Source organism: Protopterus annectens, chromosome 1.part0, assembly GCF_019279795.1.
Source record: "Protopterus annectens isolate FY-2018-M chromosome 1.part0, PAN1.0, whole genome shotgun sequence".
In the NCBI taxonomy this organism is placed as follows: Eukaryota; Metazoa; Chordata; order Ceratodontiformes; family Protopteridae; genus Protopterus; species Protopterus annectens.
Window position 1 is genome coordinate 1,923,465,649 of NC_056725.1, and position 24,589 is coordinate 1,923,490,237.

Here is a 24,589-nt window from a genome sequence, read left to right on the forward strand (position 1 = left end):
ATGAACCTGTTATCAGTTTGCCATCAGTTCCCTATTACAATATTACTAGCTTATCATTTTTTAATGTAACATAGGCAATGTATCCTTCAAGGGCAACAGGCACTTTATATTTCATTGTTTCATCTACAAATAAAGTTGTTTGCTAGCAGCAAGCACTTCATTAGTAACTGTTAAAGTGCTGCATTTTTACATTCAAAATGTTAGTTACTGTTGGAACTAGTATTTAGAATTGAGAGATTCATTACATTTATCTTTATTAAATACTTTGCATATATAAATATTTAGCGTGTGTATGTGATGTGTTTTGCTGACAATTTGACATCCTCCTGCTTTGGAAAGGTATCTATGAATAAATTTGTTGGGACTGAGTCCCCGTCTTATAAAAAAAGAATTTACCGGACCCCAGCCTCACAAAGGTTGAGAACCACTGTCCTAGACCACCTACACTGTTTGGTCATTTAAATGGACAACAAACAAAACAGAGCAGACAATCTCTTTGAATCTAACTCCTTTACTGTAAAAGAAATTAATTTTTTGTTTGCTTTTATTTTGGGGAATTTTTAAATCTGGCAATAACGTAACTTAAAAACTCATCCAGAACACCCTGTGCAGCAGTAATTATTTCTTAATACAGAGAAAACAGTCTCAAGGTGGTTACTTTTTAATATTTTTAGCTATAAGTAATTTTTGCTATGTGCCTGCAAGCCATAAGTAGGTCATCTGACATCCTCTCACCCTTAAGTTGAGGACCAAAAAAGTCTTCCCAAACCCGAGGACCACAAATAAACAAACAAACAAACATAAGAGCAAATATGGACTACATGAAAAGAGACATGGAAGAGCTCTCTGATCATGTAGCCCAGGCTGGTATGACTCTGACCCTGAGTAGCATCCTGCCCTTACCAAGAATGATGCCACAGTATAAAGAAAAAAATGATCAATTTCAACAACTGGCTAAGTTTCTGGTGTCATTCAAAGGGGATCCAGTATCTGTCCACCTGGGATGACATGCTCGGCAAGCCACGTTGCTTCGCAAGAGAAGGCTTGCACCTGTCACCCTTAGGCTTTTGAATACTGGCGAAGGCTCTTGCCACCCCCATAGTGCCTTTTTTAGGCAAGGCTCAAAAGACAAACCCACCACCATAAATAGCACAAGTAACCAAAAACTGAGGGTAATGCTACTCAACGCCAGACATCTAAAATGCACGCACTCGAGGCACTCCTCAGTATGGAGAACATCGACTACTGTGCAGTAACAGAAACCTGGTTTAAGGCTCCTAAGAGCACCCCAGCACTACTAGGCTATAACTCATACCATATCTTTTGGCCACAGAACCAGGACTGAAACACAAAAGGCGGGGTGTATCCATATTCATCAAGGATACCCACAGCTCCAGGTTAGTGGCGCAGCACAATGCATCAGAGATCATCCATGTGCAACTAACAATGGGCAAAACTGCAATCCAAATTGTAGCATGCTACAGATCACCCACCATGACCCAGGACCCCCATTCTGCATTTCTGGGACACTGGAAAATATGAAGGTCCTACCAAACACCCTAATACTGGGTGATTTCAATTACCCAAATGTAAACTGGGAGAACTACTCAAGTACTAACTCCCTTGCCCAACGATTCCTAGAATTTATAAACTCAAATGCCCTGGATCAACTGGTCAACACCCCCACCAGAGCTGGCAACATATTGGACCTGGTCATCACCAACATGGGCATCCGGTGTTCCACACCAGAGGTCAACCCCTCGCTGGTTAGATCAGACCATAGACTAATCACTCTGGATATCGACATTCTGCCCCCACCCCCAATCAAGGAAACCACCGTGAAAAACTTTTCAAAAGCAAACTTCACATTACTTAAGACTGAGGTGGAAAGGTTCACAGCCCCCATGCTAAAGAACAATGCTGTCCAAGCTACTGAAACCTTTACAAAGGCACTCTATGAGCATCTGCAGGAATGCATGGATTGTGCTATCCCAAGTAAAACCAAGACTCACTCCTCCAAGAAAAGGAAACCAGTTTGGTGGACCCCTGCCATAAACAAACTATACAGCAGAAGGAGGAAACTAGTACAGAAAAGAGTAAAATCCCAAGAAGGAAAGACATCCCTGATCAGTACCAGCAAGAAACTATGATCCCTCATTAAATCATCCAAGGCTAGTTTCGAAAGAAAAATTGCCAATGACTCCAAAGATAACCACAAAGCATTCTTTAGCTATGACAAGAACCTAAGTGGAAACTCTCAGATCTACTCTGAGTTAGTGCAGAGTGGCACAAAATACACTGAACCGACTGATATTGCCAACATTCTGGCAGACAGGTTTAGTGCAAACTTCACCCCCTCTCACCCCCTAAAGGGACCATAACCACACCAGAAGAATGTAGTGTCCCATCAATCATTGACACACAGGTTAAAACAGCCCTATCCAAAGCCAAAAATACAGCTTCAATTGGACCGGACGGTGTCCCAGACTGTGTCTTACAAGAGCTCTAAAATGAACTAACCCCTCACCTTAACACACTGTTCAAACCCAACCTCTCTACAGGTTACATACCCACAGAGTGGTGCACAGCAGCAGTTATCCCACTCCACAAAGGTGGAGCCACAGTGGACCCCGGGAACGATCGCCCTATAATCCTGACTAGCCTGGTCTGCAAGGCTATGGAGTGCATCATCATGGAACTCATTAACAGAGACATTGGGAACCTCCAAACCTTGGACCCTACCCAGTTTGGCTTTGTTAAAGGCAGATCATGCCTCCTAAACCTGGTGGATTTCTTTGAGACAGTTACCAAGGCATTAGATGAGGGAAAGGAGGTCCACACACCCTACCTAGACCTCACAAAGGCTTTTGACACCATTCCCCATTCTAGTATTCTGGACAAGCTCACCAGCTTGAACATAAACCCCTACATCATGAGATGGGTTGCCAGCTGGCTCATGGATAGAACTCACATGGTGAGAGTTGCAGGCTCCACATCCAACTCTAAACTGGTTACAAGTGGCATCCCCCAGAGCTCAGTCCTAGGACCCCTCCTGTTCGGTGTATACTTCTCAGAGGCACAGGCAAGCATAGGAGGACTATGGCTGACCAAGTTCACAGATGAATGCAAACTAGGGGCCATAATTGATTCTCCGGCTGATACAGACAACCTCCAGAAGGGTCTCACTGAGACAGATACCAGGTGTCAAAATCATGGCCTCAAGCTAAATGCCAAAAGGTGCATAGTCATCCCCTTTGGAAAAAATAAAGTACCCGTGAACTACCACATAGATGGTAGTCCCCTAAATACAGAAAATGTAATAAGGGATCTGGGGACCCAAGTAGATAGTGATCTCTACTTTAGTAATCATATTGCCAAGATGGTTAGAAAATCCTTCTATGTGGCCCACCTAATCACAAAAGGGTTCGCATCTAGAACAAAAGAGGTTATTGTGCCACTCTACTCATCACTCATTAGACCCATCATAGAATACAATGCCCCATTTGGGATGTACCTTACAAGACACCTGCAACAGCTGGAAAGACCACAAAAGTACCTCACCAAGAGGATTACTGGCCTCAAACAGATGCCCTATGCAGCCTGACTCAAGAAACTTCAGCTGTACTCGGTTGCATACCGCTTACTCAGAGGTGATCTATGCCTGACATACAAGGCCATGTCCAACCCAGAATTGATGGACATGCTCCACATAAAAAAAAACAAATCCCAGAGAGCCACACGCTCTAGAGATATAAACCTCACCACAACGATAAATAGGACATGCTGGAGGGATAGATTCCTGTCATAGAGACTCCCCATGCTTTGGAACAGGATTCCAATACACATCGACAGGTATACATCAGACAGAGCCCCTCACTAACACTCTTCAAGAGAAACCTTGATGAGTGGATGGGAAACAGAAAATTTACCCCGGGGATCACTGCAGTGGCTCTGCTGGACAGTGGTGCAGGGAACTAATGGCTCTGCTGGACAGAGGCACAGGGAACTAATCTAAGGGGGTGGCGAAAGCCAACACATTCTGGCTAGGTTTATAAATGCCCTTGGGCAGATAGCCTAGTACTTACCTATGAACCTAAATACATGGACTCTGATTATGAACTGTAGAAAGGACCGGAGCTATTGCTTATAGGTACCTGTTACTAATTCACTAAGCTAGTAAATATCAGCACTATTACTCATGGTTGTTTTAATGAATGCTGGTACTGCATTCACATCCTATCAGCAACTGTCTATCACTCTACCATCAGCTTTCACTAACAGTATCTTCCCCCTTTAGCCTATCCTAGTCACAGGTTCCATCTTGCTTCCCTTCATGAAGATTAAAGTGAAGAATTCATTCCTTCAATAGCTATGTTTTTTCACAGTCTTTCACGGTCTTCATTCTGTCTTTGCTCAGTCTGGTTAGGTCTGTTCTCTGACTTTCTTTTTGCTATGTGTGCAAGAACGTCCTTGTTACCCTTCCTGGCCTTCTTTTGAAAGCTCCGTTTTCAACTGCATCTTTGGTGCCCTACTGGTAGCCTCCTTCTACCATGCCTCTTCTACCTCCCCCACCCCAACCTTTCCATCACCCATATGCTTAATGTTTCCCCATCCTCCTTAGTTGATGTGTCTAGCCAGTGGTCCAGTATTCTATATCAGTTCACAAATACTACCATCTTCCAGTATCCTATCTGTCAGCAGCTTGCCACATGTGCTGGCTCTTCTTACTTTCACCTTCTGTATAGGTTGCCATTTTCCTCTCTGACCTCACATTTGCTGCTTCCTTTATGTAGATTATCATTTGACCTCTAGCCATCTTTTCTCACATTCCAAGTTCTATCCATATCCCTTCTCCATTTGCCACTGGCTCATATTTCTGTGATATTAGCACTGTCCACTCTGCCTTGTTGCATCATTGCTTGCAACTGACCCATCTTCCTGTAGGTGAAGTTTCATGGTGGAAGAGGGAGAAGTTTCTGGTTATGCTGGCATAACTGCATCTCCATGCAAACTCCCAAACTCTACTGTGGATTACATCATAGAAATTGTGCCCAGACATACACACACTTTCCTTCCCTTCCAAAGAGAGTCAAGCAGGTATGTCTTTCTCATGCTGTTTCCTCTTCCATGTCAGCTCTTTCCATGCCGTGGCCACTAATGGAACCCAGTTACCTGGGCCATAGTCATAGCTTCATCCTTCTATACCAGCAAAGCTGACATAACATGAGGCTGTTAAAGAAAAAGAAAAGTGGAAATTCTTTACAGAATAAATTTATTGACAAGTGTTTATCTAGTTTTCTTCAGGAAAGAAAGAAATGTCTGTATGCAATATGATCTCAAGTCTTGGATGGTGGAAAAACTTTAAGTAACAGAGTATTATCGCAGAGACTAAAATGAATTATGCTAGATGTGAAAATACGCTACAGCAGTGTTGAATTAAAGTAAAGGAAGAGAGTTGCAAGGTGACAGACTGCCACAGAAAAATCTTTGTGTTAGTAAAGTGCAAAGCATACATTTTATGGGATTAGGATGGAGTTTTTTTGTCTGCTTAAAGTCTTAGAAGATGCAAAAAGGAAACAGACAATGAAAAAATTAAAGGATTAGTCTAAAATGTTGATTCCAGCTGTGGAAGGTGCAGCTTGAGCATGTTGCAGGGTAGGTGGCAAGTAGCACAACTGGCTACGACATGAGAAGGCATAGCAGGGTCAGGGAGGATATGAAGGGCCATATGGACAGAGATAAATGAGGTTCTTTAAGGAGTGGATGTAGAAAGGTTCCTGACTGGGGCTTCACAGAGTAAGGCATCAATGTGGTACAGTGCTGGTGCCACATAGGTAGACTAAACAGCAGTACTAAATAAACATGATTAGAAAATGAGGAGAATAAATGCTAACGCCCTCTTTGAGAATGAATGTACTCAAGGAGCACATTAATAGACAGATATCACCTGCTAAAAAACAAAACACCACTTCATGGCAGCATATTCAGTTGCTATGACGTAGGGACTAAAAAAAAAGAAATGTCAACCATTTTTTACACTCATAAGCAATAGAGAAAAATGAAACGTGTTTGTGTCTGTCTGCGACTGCATGTGTGTGTGTGTGTGTGTGTGTGTGTGTGTGTGTGTGTGTGTGTGTGTGTGTGTGTGTGTGTGTGTGTGTATGTGAGTATACATGTTTGTGAGTGAGTGAGTGTGTGTGTGTGTGTGTGTGTGTGTGTGTGTGTGTGTGTGGGTGTGTGTGGGTGTGTATATGCATCTGCATGTGTGAGTACATGCACATGTGTGTGTGTGTGTGTGTGTGTGTGTGTGTGTGTGTGTGTGTGTGTGTGTGTGTATGTATGTGTAGACATTAAATACTTACATAACTTTTATTTTGGATGCAAAATATTTCCTCCATCAACAGTTACATATATGTGAGTGCCTGAGCTCTAGTATGACTGATGGTGCAAGAGAGTTTACTTATTTTTACTTAGCTAGATAATATTAATGTTGTACTGACAATAAAATATTTAAAAAATGCTGTAATATGTTATAGTCACTAGGTCTGGTGGGCTACTTAACATGGTTGGAGAATCAATAGTCATTTAGACAATGTAAGAGAGTTTGTGACCCCATCTTATCCCAACGGAAGCTGAATTCCCCATTAATATTGCGTTATTAATTTTCAAATAAAAAACAATTTATGGACTCGAGAAATTGGTAGAGGTATGTAGTTTAAATAAACAGGCAGATGTTTGGAATGTGAGTGAACCATACTGGAAGCTCCACATTCCACAGCAGGGTTTTAATATACCTGTAAAACAAGAGCTCGTAATGAGGTAGGAAATAGAGTGAGGAATGTAATCATCCCCAAAAGCTGCCATTTCCTTTCTCCTCACTAATCATGAATGTTGCATAGTTTGCAAGAATTACCAGGGCCTAACTTTCCTTTTCCCCTTGCTAACAGAGGCTCTGAAAAAGTCATTGTTAGTAAGTGAGGAAAATAACTAAGTAAATAAATAAAGTACACTAAAGCAAGTAACTGTAGTAGACATTAAAATATTCAGAGAAAGCAATGGTTAGCAAGTAGGAAAGATAACAGGTTTAATGCTATTAAGTGCAGTCACAGTTACAAGGACGTGATGTGTATGACAACTGAATACTGTATGTAAGTCTGTGGGGAGTGTTCTAATGATTTACACTATTTCTAGCTGTCAGAAATGACATGAAATAAATGGAATGCACAATCAAAATACTACGTACATTGTCTATGTGTGCATATGTATATGTTTATGTGAGCTCCTGTGTTGCATATGTGGCTGAATATGTGTCTCTCTCCATCAGCCTGTGTGTTTTTGTGTATCTGCTTGTGTATAAATGGTGTGTACAATGCATATACAGAAACTAAGTTAGACATACACACAGACAGTTAATCTGGACTGTTAAATATTTGCATAACTTATTTCCTGCAGTAACAAGTACATGTCTTACAGCAACTTTGAAACAATTATGGGATTAAGTGCTTTTAGCTGTGGAATTAATAGTTTCAAAGATGCACTTTTTCTTGACTTTTAGCTTGCAGGGATGCAGGGATTAATTTGTCATGTTAATATTTTCTTCACTTGTAGTCTTAACCTTGCCCTCATGTATCTGTCTTTTATCTCTTTAAACAATCATATAGGCTGATTGTCTGAGTGTAAGTAGGTGGTAGGAAGGGCCAAATCCAACCTCTTTACTGTTGTGTGGAATGATAATACATTTTCCATACGTGCACAAGCAAAACATCCTGCACCAGTAGAACTTTCCAGAATAAGATCTGTACAGTGTAGAGGCCTTAACACTACAGTCCTGACTGTCATGCTGTTATGTTGTACATGTAAGTAGAACAGCAGTATTGTAGATAACCAAAACCAAAAAGCTCATTTAGTGCAAAAAATATGAAGGATTGCTCCACAAATGCTTTTTACTGCCTGCTATGATCGTTGTTAAACTGTACCAACTTGTTTTTCACATCTGACTTAAATTATCATGAATTACAACAGAATGCTTGCGTAATAAATGTTACTGTTTTTTTTATTACCTGCAGTTCACACTATATGATGCAATGGAAGTTAACATTTTGTTAAATAAACTGCAGTCATGCTATCAAATCTCTGTCTTTACTTGTGTTACTTCAAATATAGTACAGTAAGAAGTCATGATTTATGTATCTTATTGTTTTCTGCTCCCCTTAATAGGTTGTCTTCCTCGTTAACAGTGGCTCTGAGGCAAATGACTTGGCAATGTTCTTGGCAAGACTACACACTCAGTGCTTTGACATCATAACTTTAAGGTAATGCATGTCTGGAGTTGCCGATATGTATCTGTATCCTATTTATTGTTTACAGCAACTGGTGTATATCAGAAGACTAATTTCAGCTGGAGGTGTTGGCATTTTGAATATTGCAGGAGGTTGGCCATCAGTCTTTGGCTAGATTTTTCTGTAGTGGGCATCCTATAGGGTCCAAAGCTGAAATTTCATGCCATGGTCATTAGAGGGCACCACAGCCATGATGTCATTTACCTATTCATATGTTCACAGGTTCATTGGACCTCTTTTGCTGCTCTAACTAAACACTTGTTATACTTATCTCTGTCAGCTCATTTATTTATTTATTTACTTACTTACTTACCTACCTACTTACTTATTTATTTGACATTTGTTTACCTGAAGGTCTGATTAGGATAATATCCCATTTTCAGTAGAAGCCTGGATAGAAAAGCTCCACATTAACATAACATGATTACACTTAAATAATAAAGTTATTACAAAACCTAATACAGAAGAACAACATATTAACTAAGTAAAACCACATAAATTTTCGATTATTCATGATCGCTACCGTATGGGTTTCAACAATTTAAAATTTTGACCAGCTGAAATACATGCCTTTGGACAACCAACAGGTACATTTATTCCTCCCAGTTGTGAGAGTCGAACAGCTCATTCATTTCCCTGGATGATGGGAATGGGGAGCCAAGAGTAACACAATCATCTGCAGGGATGATAGGGATTTTTTTTATACGATCATAATTCCAAGCCCCATCAGCTAACATTTCATCACTGTTGCTGCTACCAGGAAATGCATGTGTACTGCCACACCTCCTTAGTGTCTTGTCTTTGCAACACACCACAGTGTGAATGTGATTACCAAGTTCATTGCTGAAGGCAATACTCCTGCACTCCTGCAGGTGACAGCAATGCAACAGGCTGAGCTGCTATCCCTCCACCCCACCCCACCCTGGATGGGTGAGCTAGCATCTGCAGCTCTCTCAGGTCCTTGCTCTGGCCAGTCTCCAACACCCTTTCCAATAGTTGAGTATAATTCATCTAGGGTGTAGTCAGGGTTTTTCTCTTCATGCCTCTTGGTTGGGCATACACAAGAATATTTTAATTTAATACAGATGGTTACGTCATACTTAAGGCTGAAATCAAGCCTGAATCTGGGCAAATGATTGCAGAGAAAAGAGGAAAGCCTTCCCCCTTCGTGTTCCAAGAAAGAGGACAAGAACCTTGAATTAGTTTAATTAAACCATATTTTGTCTCCAATAAGATTGTGAGGGTTCTCTCTCCTCAGATTACCTCTGGGGTCTTATATTAATCTTTCATCATCCCAGAGGTAGCATGTTCAGTTCATGTAAACTGAGCAGCCCAAGCCTGTACAACAGTTCCACCATTTATACCCAGCTACAATAGAATTAGAGTCACAATAAGGGTCAAGCATCACTCCTCCTTTACTTTGAGAAATGTACTAAAAGATAAAGAAAGCAGAGTTTTGGACAAGTCGGAAAAATGCCTATACCTCAGCCATGGAAAAAGTGCAGTGTGATCCCTTTTGGTAAAAACTCTGTACCCATGAACTACCACATAGGCAGCAATCTACTTAACACCGAATGCATGATAAGAGACCTTGGGACCCAGATGGACAGTAGTCTCTCCTTTGATAGTCACATTGCCACAGTAGTCAGAAAGTCCTTCTACATGGCACACCTCATCATAAAAGGGTTCTCATCCAGGAAAAAAGAGGTCATTGTTCCCCTCTACTCAGCACTCATTAGACAAATTATAGAGTACAACGCCCCTTTTGGAATGTACCTCACAAGACATCTGCAGCAGCTGGAAAGGCCACAGAAGTACCTCACAAAGAGGATTACTGGCCTCAAACAAATGCCCTACACTGACCGTCTCAAAAAACTCCAGTTTTACTCCGTAGCATATCGCCTACTCCGAGGTGATCTCTGCCTAACATATAAAGCTATGTCAAACCCAGAGCTGTTGGACATGCTACAACTAAAGAAATCCCAATCCCTCCAAGCTACACTCTCTAGGGACCTAAACCTTGTTACCACAATAAATAGGACATGCTGGAGGGATAGATTCCTGTCCTAGAGACTTTCTATACTCTGGAACAAGCTACCCATCTATGTCAAGCAAAGTTCTTCATTAGCACTCTTCAAGAGAAATCTTGATGAGTGGATGGGAAATAAGAAATACACCTCGGGGATCACTTCTGTGTCTCTGCTGGACAGTGGCACAGGAAAATAACTTTCTTGGGTGGCATAAGCTATGGTACCTTGCTGGCTAGGCTTATGTAGGCCCTTGGGCCAATAGCCTAGTACCTACCTATGAACCTATGAACATATGGTCGATCTCTACTTAATTAATTATGAGACCTATATGGCACATTATCAGTATAATATACTAAAGCAAAGATGAAGCATTGAAAAAAATGGACTGCTGATGTGTTTAAAGAAAAAAAAAGAAAAAAAAATTATCAAATTGTCTGTAGCAGCTAGCAAGACAAGTTGTTGCATTGTAAAGTGCACATATGTCACTGCAAATGCCTTTCTCATGGCAGATGATTTTGATTATGTTCAATATGTCAAGTATGGTTAAGGATGCAACCATTCCCAGAAAATATAATATCTAAACTATTGAATGCCCTTCTAGACAATTCCTTAATGTTTGGCATTTCATTCCAGAACAAAATCTAGCAGCTTGAAGAGAAGATAGAGACCATGCAGAACATATAATAGATGTCTCATATGCCAGTGCAGAGGTTCAGAAAAAAACTACCCTTTCAGAAACTGACTCCTTTACCATGAAAGGACTAAACAGTAGCAGTAGAGTAATAAAATAAGCATATCAGAAGAAACAACAGGAGTGGAAGAATGAAAGCATCAACAGCAGGGTGCTTCCTCCCAGTAAAATGTGTCCTTTACCTGCAACGTCCATCATCTTTTGTCCTCTGACCTTACCTATGCAGTGCAAATAGGAAGAAGTTTGCTGTTTTCTCCAAAAGAACAACTATCGATATAAAGTCAGTGTTTAAGAGAATATTAAAAGGGGTGTTCCACTGAATTCGTTGCTATTTCAGCTCCAGGGTATATCCTTTCTATAACTAAGAACATATGGCAATCCCAGTAGTAGAAACCTCATTTGAATATTCCACCTGAACCCAGTTGCAGACTAAGAAAAAGGAACAGGGCTTTTTCCGAGGGTTATTTTTCAACACAAAGGAAAATAATGGTGCTTTCATATGTTGAGAAACTCATAAAAAATAAAGGATTTCATGATATTTATTTTTATTAGCAGGGAGAGGTCTATGTGGAGAGTATGGAAGCAGTTGTAGAAATGTGGCAGAGCTTGTGTCTGAAAAATGCTCCTTGGACCAGTGTGCTTACCCAGATAACAAATGTAAAAATAAAAACAAAATACATTTTCACAAAGCTGTCTGAATTTCAGGTTCAGAATCCCCCCCAGCTCTCATGCAGGAGACTTTAACCCTGAACCCTCTTAATTAATATAGTCGGCTGCACTTTGGACGTTATCCCATGTGGCCCGCCCTCCGTGCTTCTACTTCTGCCATGTTTATACTGTTATATGTTGGATGCCTGTCCTTGTACTGCTGTCTGTCTGAGCATTGCCCTGCTCTCCATATGTAAAGTATTCCTCATTACTCCAGATATTCAGATTTGTGAAGCTCTGAGGAAGTTTTTCAGATTTTAGGTAATGGAGCTCTTACTATCAGTTCACTACCTTGCCTTTTGGCTTGAGTACTGTTTTCATATAATGCTTAGTTCCAGTATTTGCACACACAATGTTGATTTGTACCCACATATATCCTTTATCTGGTCAACTGTCTGATTTATGCAGACTCCATAGATATATACAACTCAGGCTTGCAACAAATTCTTCTATTATCTTCAGAATGCAGGCATAGCCCTAGTCTTCAAAAGTTCAGTTCTGAATATTCCAAATGAAAATGCCTCAGTGGGAGCAATAGTAGAGAGAGAAAATCCTGCACAATTTCACCTACTCAGGACAGGGCTCAAACGATGGGACAGTTTTTCAACCAGGTTATAAAAGAAAATCATTTATAAGTCAGAAACCAGAATTTAAATGAAAGCACAAAAATTATTTCTCCCTAAATTCTTTTGGGTCTTTAAAGACTTCAAATGAAGATCATCTAGAATTAATTAAGTAATTCTGAGAGGCTGAAGACTTGGCTTGTAGAACACATTTCATAGCTACATTATTATCCTGTGAGGAAGGAAGTAACTCACATGATGGACTCAGATGATTTCTGTAAACCAATGTTTTTCACACTTCTCCTCTCCCAAATCATACGATAAGTGTAAATGCCTTACATATTGATTGGAGAGCCCACTTTCAAAGACTAAAAGTTCAGGAGTATACATCTGTGATCCTGTGAGTGGAACCCTTAAATATAAAACAAATTGTAGCTATCTATCTTGCTCTAAATTTTTCCTTCCACTATTGTACCCAGAGATAACTTCAAAATGCAAAAGATGATAACCCATACTATTAAATGTGTAAAAGGGTTATGATTGCCTGAGAGTAGGCAAACAAGGTAAACTTAGCCATGCAAGCCATTTACATCCCAAGTCAAATAAAGACTATATCATATTCACTGAGCAGAAACATTTCAATTTCACATCAGTGGAAACCAACCATAAGCAGATATCTTGACAAAATACGTGTGGACATCCAGAAATGGATCTGTTTGCATGATGTCTGAACATTAGACCTCCAGTACTCGGTTCGTGGCCACCCATCTAAGTGACATCAGTGACTCTTAGTTTTCAGTACCTTAGAAGATGCACCTTGGTTAGGTTTGCCCACTATTTTGAATACCAAAAATATTGTGAGAGAGAGAAAAAATAGCTCCTTGCCGGCCAAGATTTTTTTACTCATCTTATTGAAACAGTAGTACAAGAGCAATTGAAATGGCCTCAGAACAGCAAGAAGCTAATGCAACAAAATAAAGATGTTAATCTCAGAGCTCTGAACCTAACAAAATGATGGGTATTAGCATGATTTCTAGCAGCCACCTGTTTTTTGATGTGATTTTGATTATTCTCAGAAAAATAAAAAGGACAGATGGAAGAAAAATACATATTTAAGTAGACAGGGTTTTCCTTTTGGTGTCAAAGGAGATGTATTAGCACAGATGATGTTTCTTTCTTTATGGTCTTACTTCACTTTGTTAATTTATGTAATAAATAGTTTTCTTGATCCTCTGAAAAGTACGTTTCACCAATTTTTGTTTGTCTGCTTGTAGATCCCATTTAGCAACAAACCAGGATGTCAGTCAGTATATAAAGTGTATTCTAAGTTTGATACCCCTATAGCAAGAATTTAAAATTTGAATTTTGTAAATTTAAATCATGTTTACCTACCTCCTTTTGAGCCTATAATTTCTGTTGACCTCATATTCCTAACCTGGAAGATGTCTCTCAGGCTACCATTAAATCCTGCAGAAGAACTTCTGAATTATAGGTATCAATGTTTAAAACACCACATAGCCTTTCTTGATGACAGCAAGTCTTTAAAAGCAAATGTCTCTTTTCTGACTAAAGTGGTATCTCAATTTAATTTGAATCAATCTAAATGATTTCCCATTTTCTTCCTTAAACAAGACTTAATAACTGAAAAATATTCTGCATTTTATGGATGTTCATACAGCCCTCAAGTATGATGAAGCAAGGGTCAAACCCATTAGCTAGATCAGTCATTTGTTATCTTATGGAAGGAAAGAAGGGTCTCTGAGTAACTAAAAAGCATCTTTCTAAGAGGCTAGCCAACTGTTTGTTTTCTGTTATAAGTACAAAACCTAGATTGAGGTAGAGATGTATAGTGATTTAGTGCAAGAATGCTAACTAAATCTATGGGGAATCATTAGTTATTTACATAGCTTAAGTGCCAACTTAACCTGTTAATAGGGGGTGGGGGGTAACTAGTAAATTGCTATTACACTACTGTACAACGTATTTAAGCCTGTAGCACCTTTATGAGTACTTCTGGTTGACACTATAAGGAGGTATAGGTGTTAAGACCTTTTTTGGTCTAAACATCTTTAGCTAAGTGACTTACCAGCTAATATTAGGCAGGATTAGAAAAAGCAATGAAGTATTAAAAAATGACACTAAGATTGTTAATCTACAATGTCTTGCAGTAGAGAAATTAATCACTGTTTGCCATTATTATTCAGAATTTCATACTTAATTCACATTTTCATAACTGCAAGACCTACATGCTATTGAGGGGTGTAGTGTGAAATGCCACGGTGAGAGACAGGAAAATGTATTGTTAGTATCCATTTATGTCACATTATACCAGAAATATTGATAGTTGTTTGTTGGTAATTGTGAATATAAGCAATATTTTCATATGTACTTAACTGAAAAAGCAAGTGACTTACAAACTCTTGCATGGCATCAGGTGAAACCTTGGATGCTGTTGAAAAAAACTTTCATTGGCATTTGCATTATAAGTTGCACAGCTTGAGAGATGCACAGTGTTATTTATATTGCTAATTATACAGTTAAGCACATGTTTTCATATTACTGTAAATATCTCAATAAACCTGCAGAGAGAAATGTCTTGCTGTCATGTGAAAGCTTATGTCTGGTTAACAAAGTTGCTCTAACAAATATGTCTAAATTGTACATATTCCAAGATATGACAATATTTGTGAAAATTTGGGGAAATTATAATAATGGGTTTTAATGCATTATAGTATTTTTGGAAAGACTATGAATGCACTATTATCACTGTAAAGAATACTCACTGATAACATTGCTTTTGTACAGATTTAATAGCTTTTATTGTTCACAAAATGCTTACATATTTTTATCTTATGCCTTTTAATCTGATTTCTTAGAAAATACTCTGGAATGCAAGTATGTGTGTAGGCTGCTAGAGGTGAGACATTCCACACCACATAGGTGTTAATAAGATGAAATAACTGGATTAGATATTTAACAGCACAGAGTGCCATTTACATTTGAAGCTAGAGAAAATACTTTTCCATTCTATACACCTTATATCATAGAACCAGAATAGATAATGTATCTGTTCTGGTCTCTCTCTATCTCACATAACGATGCAGCTGAAGTTATTGTCTTTAAAATTTTCCAGCAATTGACTGAAAATAGTCACAGTTTGATTATTTTAAAGTGCCTATAAAATCAGATGTAAGAAGTTAAACTTTAGAGTATTTGCCATGACTACTTTCACAATGGTTATCATCAGTTTGCTTTCATCAAACTAGGTAAGAAATCCTCCATTGCAGAATGGGCTAAAAAGATAAATCTTAAGGCCATTGAGAAATGCAGTTAATTGAGGTATGAAACAACTATGCATACAGTGAAAGAGAGATTAAACAATGCAAAGATACCTGTATCATTCATGCATTGCTTTTGTATAGTACTTGGCACATCAACATATGCACTATGTGATGGCTGATAAAGGTACCCGAAATCCAGTTACAGTTCATTTGGATCTAGACCAGTCAAGGAAAACTGAAGTAATCATGTAATATGTTGTGCTATAAAGTCAGATGTAATGAGTTAGTTAGACCTTTCTTTCAAAATTAGCTTTATAAACAAAGCTTGTTCTAACATCATTTGCTGTATCCAGGAATAACATTCCTCTATAACTAATCCCACAAATGTGACATCTAGAATTAGCCAAGGGATGTTCAAGACTTTTTGTGGGATGCTTGTATTTCAGCTTAAAAACTAAGACAGTGTAATATCTGATGAGTTAGTGATCTGCAAGCAGTTAGCACACTATATCAGTTGTGTTAAGTCAGTAGCTTATTTGGTCAAGTACTTTTCTCTATTAATGCTATTTTCTTGACCTTTTTGGAGTTTGCTAGCAAACTCCAGGAAGGCAGCTTAAGATATATGTCACAAACACTATTAAGTTTTAAGAAGCATCAGCAGAATGGCAAACTAAATGTGTCATTATAGGTTCATAGGTAGATACTAGGCTATCTGCCCTAGGGCATTTATAAGTCTAGCCAGAGTGTATTTGGCTTCCGCCTCCCTATTAGATTAGCCTACTGTGCCTCTGTAAAGTAGGTCACAGAAGGTACCCTTTTAAGATTAGTTTACTGTGCCTCTGTCTAGCAAGGACACAGGAGAGATCCCAGGGGTGAATTTGCGATTTCCCATCCACGCGTCCAAATTTCGCTTGAAGAGGGTCAGCGAGTGGCTATGTCTAACATGAATTGGGATTCTATTCCAGAGTGAGAGGAGCCTCTGGGAAATGAATCTGTCCCTCCAGCATGTCCTATTTATTTTTGTGCTGAGGTTTAGATCCCTGGAGTGTGTAGCTCTAAGGGACTTGGATTTTTTGAGGTGGAGCATGTCCATTAATTCTGGGTTTGACATGGCTTTGTACGTCAGGCATAGATCGCCTCTGAGTAGGCGGTAAGCAACTGAGTAGAGCTGGAGTTTCTTTAGTCGAGCTGCATAGGACATCTGTTTGTAGCCCATGATCGTCTTGGTGAGGTACTTTTGGGGTCCCACCAGTTGCTGCAGGTGTCGGGTAAGGTACATCCCAAAAGGGGCATTGTATGCAATTATGGGCCTGATGAGTGACAAGTAGAGGGGCACAATGACCTCTCTTGATCTAGATGTGAACCCTTTCGTGATAAGGTGGGCTATATAGAAGGTCTTTCTAACCACTTTGGCAACGTGATTATCAAAGAAGAGATTACTATCTACATTGGTCCCCAAATCTCTAATTACTTCTTCCGTACTTAATGGATTACCACCTATGTGGTAATTTGTGGGCACCTTGTTTTTCCCAAAGGGGATGACTATGCACTTTTTAGCATTTAGCTTGAGGCCGTGGCTCTAGCACCAAGCATCCATCTCTGTGAGACCCTTTTGGAGGATGCTTGTGTCAGCTGGAGATTCGATTATGGCCCCCAGTTTGCAGTCATCTGCGAACTTTGTCAGCCATAATCCCCTCGTGTTAGCCTGAACCTCAGAGAAGTATATACCAAACAAGAGAGGTCCCAGAACTGAGCCCTGTGGGACGCCACTTGTAACTGGTTTGGATTCGGACATGGCACCTGCGATTCTGACCATGTGGGTTCTATCTCTGAGCCAGTTTGCAACCCATCTTGTGATATAGGGGTTGATATTTAAGCTGGTAAGCTTATTTATGATGCCCGAGTGGGGTATTGTGTCGAAGGCTTTTTTGAGGTCCAGGTAGGCTGTGTAGACTACCTTGCCCTCATCTATGGCTTTGGTAACTGTTTCAAAGAAATCAACTAGGTTTAAGAGGTAAGATCTGCCCTTAACAAAGCCGAATTGGGTAGGGTCCAGTGTCTGGAGGCTCCCAATGTCTTTGTTTATGAGTTCCATGATAATATGCTCCATAGCTTTACAGACCAGACTAGTCAGGCTTATGGGGCGATAGTTTCCGGGGTCCGTTGTGGCACCACCTTTGTGGAGTGGGACCTCTGTAGCTGTACGCCATTCTTTGGGTACATATCCTGTAGTAAGGCTAAGTTTGAACAGTGACTTAATGTGAGGGTTCAGTTCTTCTTGGAGCTTGTGTAAGACACAGTCTGGGACACCGTCCGATCCCATAGATGCTGTGTTTTTTGCTTTGGAGAGGGCAGCTTTCACCTGTGCATCTGTGATGTCAGGGAGGTTACATTCAGTTGGGATAGGCATTTGCTCTTTTGGGAGGGAAGGGGGGGAGAAGTTTGCGCTGAATCTGTCTGCCAGGATGTTGGCTATGTCTGTAGGTTCGGTATATTTTGTACCGTTATGCAACAATTCAGAGCATATCTGGGAGTTTCCGCCCATGTTCCTGACATAACTAAAGAAGGCCTTGTGATTATCTTTAGTGTCTAGGGCAATTTTTCTTTCGAAATTGGCCTTTGATGATTTTATGAGGGATCGAAGTTTCTTGCTAATACTGATCAGAGATGCCTTCCCTTTTTGGAATTTTGCTCTGTCATGTTGTAGCTTCCTCCTTCTGTTGTATAGCTTATTTATGGCCGGGGTCCACCAGACCGGTCTCCTGTTTTTGGAGGAGTGAGTCTTGGTTTTATCTGGGATAGCACGATCCATGCATTCCTGCAGCTGCTCATAGAATGCATTTGTAAAGGATTCTGTGGATTGGGCTGTATTATCCTCTGGCCCAGGGGCTTTGAAGGATTCCACCTCAGTCTTGAAAAGTGCAAAGTTGGCTTTTGAGAAATTCTTTACAGTGATTTCCTTGGCTGGGGGTGGGGACGGGATATGGATGTCCAGGGAAATTTGTTTATGGTCTGATCTTACCAATGAAGGGTTTACCTCTGGTGTGGAACATAGACTCCCCATGTTGGTGATGACCAGGTCCAATATGTTGTTCCCTCTTATGGGAGTGGTGACCAGTTGTTCCATTGTGTTAGAGTTTATAAATTCAAGGAACCATTGGGCAAGGGTGTTTGGGCTTGAGTAGTTTTCCCAGTCAATGTTTGGGTAGTTGAAGTCACCCAATAACATAGTGTTTGGAGAGACCTTCATATTCTCCAGTGTTCTCAGGAATGCCAAGTGGGGTTCCTGTAATAGGGAGGGTGTTCTGTAGCAGGCTACAAACTGAAAGGCAGTTTTGCCCGCTGTTAGTTGCACATGGATGGTTTCCGATGCTTCGTGCAGTGCCACTAACCTGGAGGTGTAGGTATCTTTGATGAATATAGATACTCCCCCTCCTTTTGTGCTTCGTCCGAGTTTTGGGGCGACGCATGGTATGAGTTATAACCTGGTAGTGCTGGGGTGCTCTCAGGAGCCTTGAACCAGGTTTCTGTTACTGCACAGACATCGATTTTCTCCATACTGAGGAGAGCCTCGAGTGCGTGCATCTTGAGGTTTAGACTTCTCGCATTGAGTAGCATTACCTTTAGTTTTTTTATCCTTGGGTTGTCTATGGAGGTGGGTTTGTCCTTTGAGCCTTGCCTAAAAAAGGCACTATGGGCGTGGCAAGAGCCTTGGCCAGTATATGAAAGCCTAAGGGTGACAGGTGTAAGCTGTCCCTATCGAAGCAACGTGGCTTGTCGAGCATGTCATCCCAGGCTGACAGACACTGGATCCCTTTGAATGATACCAATACTTTAGCCAATTGTTGAAACTGATCATTTTGTCTTTATACTGTGGCATCATTCTTGGTGAGGGCAAGATACTACTCAAGGTCAGGGTCATACCAGCCTGGGCTACATGGTCAGAGAGCTCCTCTATGTCTCTTTTCATGTAGTCCAGGGAGGTACGTCTCAGGTCATTCACACCAGCATGGACAATGACGGAGTCATACTTGTACTTGCTTTGGAGTGACCTGAGTGCTTGCATTATGTGACGGATCCTGGCACCCGACAGCCAGCTTACAGTGACCTTCTCCTTGTTCAGTCTGGTGAGCGGGACGTCAGTGTGCCGGACAATAGAGTCCCCTATAACAAGTGTATTTGGTGTGTTGTTTAGCCTTAAGGGCTGTGACTGTGAGGCACACTGATTTTTTGAGATATGTGATTCGTGGGTATTGTTGAGGGGTGGCTGTTGCTTGGATATCTGCTTTGGAAGTCTTTGCTGTTTAGGCAGATTTTTATTTAGAGCCTCTGAGTATGTTTTTGTGTGTTTATGTGTTGGGTATGCAGATGCAATAGGTCTGTGTGAGACTAGATTTGTGGTGTGGGTGGTTACCTTTTCCTCCTGACTGACTGTGCCAGTCTTGGGTTGAGAGAGCTCTGCCTCCAGTTTGGCTGTGTAACTGCATCTCTCACATGTATTAGAGTTTGCTGGAAGGAGGAGAGGGTTGCCTGTGTACATAAGGCAATTGTAACATTGCCTCAAAATTCCCAGATTCACCAGCTGGACTGGAGAGTAACCTTGAAACTGACCCTTGGACATACCAGATTAGTATAGGGAACTGTTTTTTTACTGATCAGATTAGGGAAGGGAACTGATTTTTCACTTGATCAGGAAGGACCAATCAGGAGTCTAATACTTATGAGAAGTCAAGGAGGGTGTAGTGCTTTAGTTAGTTAGTGTTTCCTTATAAGAGCTGAACAAGTGCAGGGCTTTAGAAAGAGAATAGAGCGATTACTTTGAGAGTTTGAACAGTTCTAAGGGAAAAAGTGAAGAGCAGACTTTGTGGAGCCTGGAATAGTTTAAACCTGTTTAGGCGGCGCTGCCCGACACTGCTCAGTGCGCAAAAACGCGCAAAAAGAGAGTTGTAGGGTTTTAAGAGAGAGATCAAGGAGTTTAGAATTGACCCAAAATGGCCAATAAAACTACAGCTTCTAGGTAGTAACCACTCCTCCAGGGACAGGCAGGCTGTTCAGTGTTAACCACTCCCACTGGTGAACACAGAGACTTCCCTTTAGCCCAAGCAAGCACTGGCCTTCTAGAAACTTCCAAACAGTTCAGAACAGCAAATCTGTAACTGAACTTTAACTTTCAGAAAGTGGGAAAAAAGCAAGATTTTTTTGTTTTTTTTTTCTTTATGTTGTAGTTTAAAGGTAGCAGAGATACACAAGCAGCAAAATAATCACAACAGTGCAATAAATGACCCCACACTTGAGTGCTAGGCCAAAATCAGGTAAAATGCAGTTTTTAGAGAAAAAAAATTAGATTTGTTTTTACAGGAAAACTTGGTATGTGGTTTTAGACTAAACTGCGGTAGAATGTTGAAGGAAACTTGGCATAAAGATTTGTTTTCTTGTATCAAAACGTGGAATTAAAAATAAGAACTAGTTTAGTGACAACCCTGTGATAACATCTTTGGCCTTCCAATAATGTTGACTTTTATGAAGTAGCAGGAGCTACAAAGATGTTGAGCCAAAGGAATGTGTGTTAACTGTTAATAACTCTTAATAAAAGGTATATAAGTTCATAAGTTCATAGGTAAGTACTTGGCTAGCTGCCCTTGCGGGCCATCTTAAGCTTAGCCAATTTCCTTTTTTGTGCTCAAATCAACCTATCCCATTTGGTTGGAGATTGACCTTACCCATCCCATATTACCTCTTATGAGAATAACTGGGATCATGCCATATATACTTTGAGGAGACCCATGCATGGGATAAAGCATTTAGGAGATGCCTCTGTCCATTAGTTGTACAGTAGGCAGTTATGGGGTAAATTTTCTGCTTCCCATCTATAGATCCAAGTTGTACTTGATTATTGATAGGGATGGATTTTGTTTTATGGGGTTTGGGAGTCTGTTCCAGAGCAATGGTATCCTCTGCAAGATATACTTGTCCCTCTAAACCATTCTGTTGATGTTGCAGAAGAGGTGTAAATCCCTGGACATAGCATTTCTGATGACATTGGACTTCATAATGTGCAGTAAATCCATCAGAACTGGGTCAGAGGATGCCTTGTATGCCAAGCACAGGTCACCTCTTAGCAGTCCGTAAGATACAAAGTATAGTGACAGGGCTTTGACTTGGTCAATGTAGGACATGTTGCTTAGTCCTCATAAACTTTTAGTAATCTCTGTGGGTGTTTCATTTGTATGTGATGGAAAGATACATGCCAAAGGAGCATTCTGTTTGATGACTGGCCTAATGAGGGCTGAGTAAATGGGGACAATGATGTCCCTAGATCTAGGCACAATCTTTTAACATCAACATGCTTTGACTATTCAGGCTTGAGTAAATATGAAAAAGGAGACAAAGGAATTCAGCAGTTAATAAATGTAAGGTAATGCTTACTGTTGTATGTAGTTTGACTCTAATGCTAATGAGACAAACATGCAAGCATTAAAAAATCAGAAAAAACAAGCTGTTGCTGGCATTAGTTAGGGGTTCTTTAATATCACATGGCTAAGCAGCCAAATTAATAGATTAGACAATCAGATTTTGTCTATTTCTGTGGTAAACCAATTACTAACAATTCAGGACAAAGAATCTATGACATAACTAAAAGCTGGTAAACTGGGAGAGTTAATGGGAAACCTAAGTTCAAATCCAGATTGGAGACAGACCAGGACAACAAACCAAGAGACAATAATTTGCAGACTGCATCAACTGTGGATGCCAGAAAAGGCACAAGACAAGTTATTGAGAACACTGATGCAGAAATAACATTAAAAGCAGAAAATCATATTTGAAGGTGTGGTTTCTCTAATTACTCTAGTTCAGACCACAACTGTCTCTAAACAAATTCCATGAATAACTATCAGAGAAGATTTTAACCCTTTCTGACTCAGGAGAGTTTCTGTTTAACTTTTAATTTCTTAAATGTACCATTTCTTAAAATAAGGCATGACTTACCCATCATCTCATTAAACTCCTCGACAAACACTGCATTACTTCAGTATGTGCTTCATCTTTCTAACAGACCACAGGAACAATCAGCATCTGCTTCTGCAAAAGTCAAACTGTTTTCTTGATACAGGAAAAGCAACTCTGTTTTTCTCTGTTTTACACTGAGTCCAATCAAACTTTGGATAAATCCTCCTGGATATACATTTGATAGTAGTGGCATTCCCTTCCTTAGAACATCATCGTTATTTGTTCTAACCTTCAGAAGATTGGCTTTTGGTGCAGGTATTGATGAGAAAGTATTTAGCAATTCCAGAACATTCCTTGTTTGGAAGTGAGACAGCATCTCTCTCAGAGATATTAAGCAGTCCAGTAAAAATAACAGATATCTGCCACATTGACAATTTTTTATTTAATTAGCCACAAGAAAGAATTAAATAACCAGATGCGTATATCTAGGCATGTAATTTGTTGTGAATATTTATGAATGTAAAACTTTATGTTATAGTATGACATATGTAATGTATTCAATACCACTGTGTTATCTTTCTTCTCTGTAATTCACTGTATTTTTATTTTGTTCATTTCCTTCTATTACCTATTAGTAAGCCCAGATTATGATTGAGAAGAGCCTCACAGTCAATCTTCTTACCTGGTTAACAAATACTGTAATTGAAGAAAGAAAAATTAATATAGCAACAACTTCAGTGCACAGATACAATTAGGGCCCTGCAGTATACTTTGCCCACACCAGATTAGATGGCACTTTCCAAGATGGCCATTAAGAATACCCAGTGTTACTTCCAATTCATTGACAGCAGTCATTCTCAACATTTTAACAGGGAATCAACTTTTATTACTCTGACTTGGCAAGCAAAGTAGCCAGTGGTTTACATGTACTTAAAAACAGCTGTAATTCTTTGCTTTCCTTCGCTTTACATCATCCTAAACAAAACTTGACAAAGATGTAGTTCACCTAGTGTATATGCAAGAGGGAGCAAAATGTAAATCCCAGACTAGATTTGCACTTCTGAAGAGCAGTGAGATTTTAAGAAATGTGATTCATTTGCCTTGTAGTGACAAATCTGTAGAGCACAGGAAGAATATAAGTTCATCTGAACACTATAGAAGCTGACTCCTTTTGAAAAAAAACTGCATTTCCTGATTTTGGTTATTAAATTGCCTAAATGGCCTGAAACAGACGCCATACGCAGACCATTTCAAAAAAATCTAGCTCTACTCCGTCACATATCGCCTACTCAGAGGCGACCTCTGCCTAACATACAAAGCCATGTCTAACCCAGATCTGATGGACATGTTACACTTAAAGAAATCCCAATCTCTCCGAACCACATGCTCCAGGGACCTAAACCTTGTCACCACAATAAACAGAACATGCTGGAGGGATAGATTCCTGTCCCAGAAACATCCCATGCTCTGGAACAGGCTACCCATTCATGTCAAGCAGAGCTCCTCATTAGCCCTCTTTAAGAGAAATCTTGACAATTGGATGGGAAACAGGAAATTCAACCCAGGGATCACTGCTGTAGCGCTGCTCGACAGGGGCAAAGGAAAATAATTTTCTTGAGTGGCGAAAGCCAGGAAACCTCATTTGGCTAGGCTTATATAGGCCCTAGGGCCAATAGCCTAGTACATACCTATGAACCTATGAACTAAATGGCTGCATTGTAGATGTACAAAGGTATGAAAAGAAAACATTTTTCCTTGAAATTTTTTAAAACATTCTGTTTATTTATGCATTTTTTAACTGGTATGGAGCACTGAACCAATTGGACCATTTTCAGGCTCAGTCTGGGTTTACAACCAAATTAAAAAGGATGCAAGGTAATATAAGAAGTTGGTTAGACAGTAATTTACAACTAGAAAATATTATTACTATCAAAGATACATAAGCAGTTGTAGGATTAGTCAGTGCAGGGTTGAAATATGTTGCTAAACATCCAGTTAGAGTGCATAAATTAGTAAAGGCATTTTATAC

General features: G+C 40.0%; 1 protein-coding gene across 1 annotated transcript in view; it reads left to right on the top strand.

Moving 5' to 3' along the window:
• The window catches only part of AGXT2 (alanine--glyoxylate aminotransferase 2), a 1,286,299-nt gene that overhangs the window by 699,035 nt on the left and 562,675 nt on the right, over positions 1-24,589 (top strand). The window contains exon 5 of the mRNA XM_044070154.1: positions 8,218-8,312. Coding sequence (XP_043926089.1) covers positions 8,218-8,312 — 95 coding nt within the window. The remainder of the gene's footprint in view (positions 1-8,217; positions 8,313-24,589) is intronic.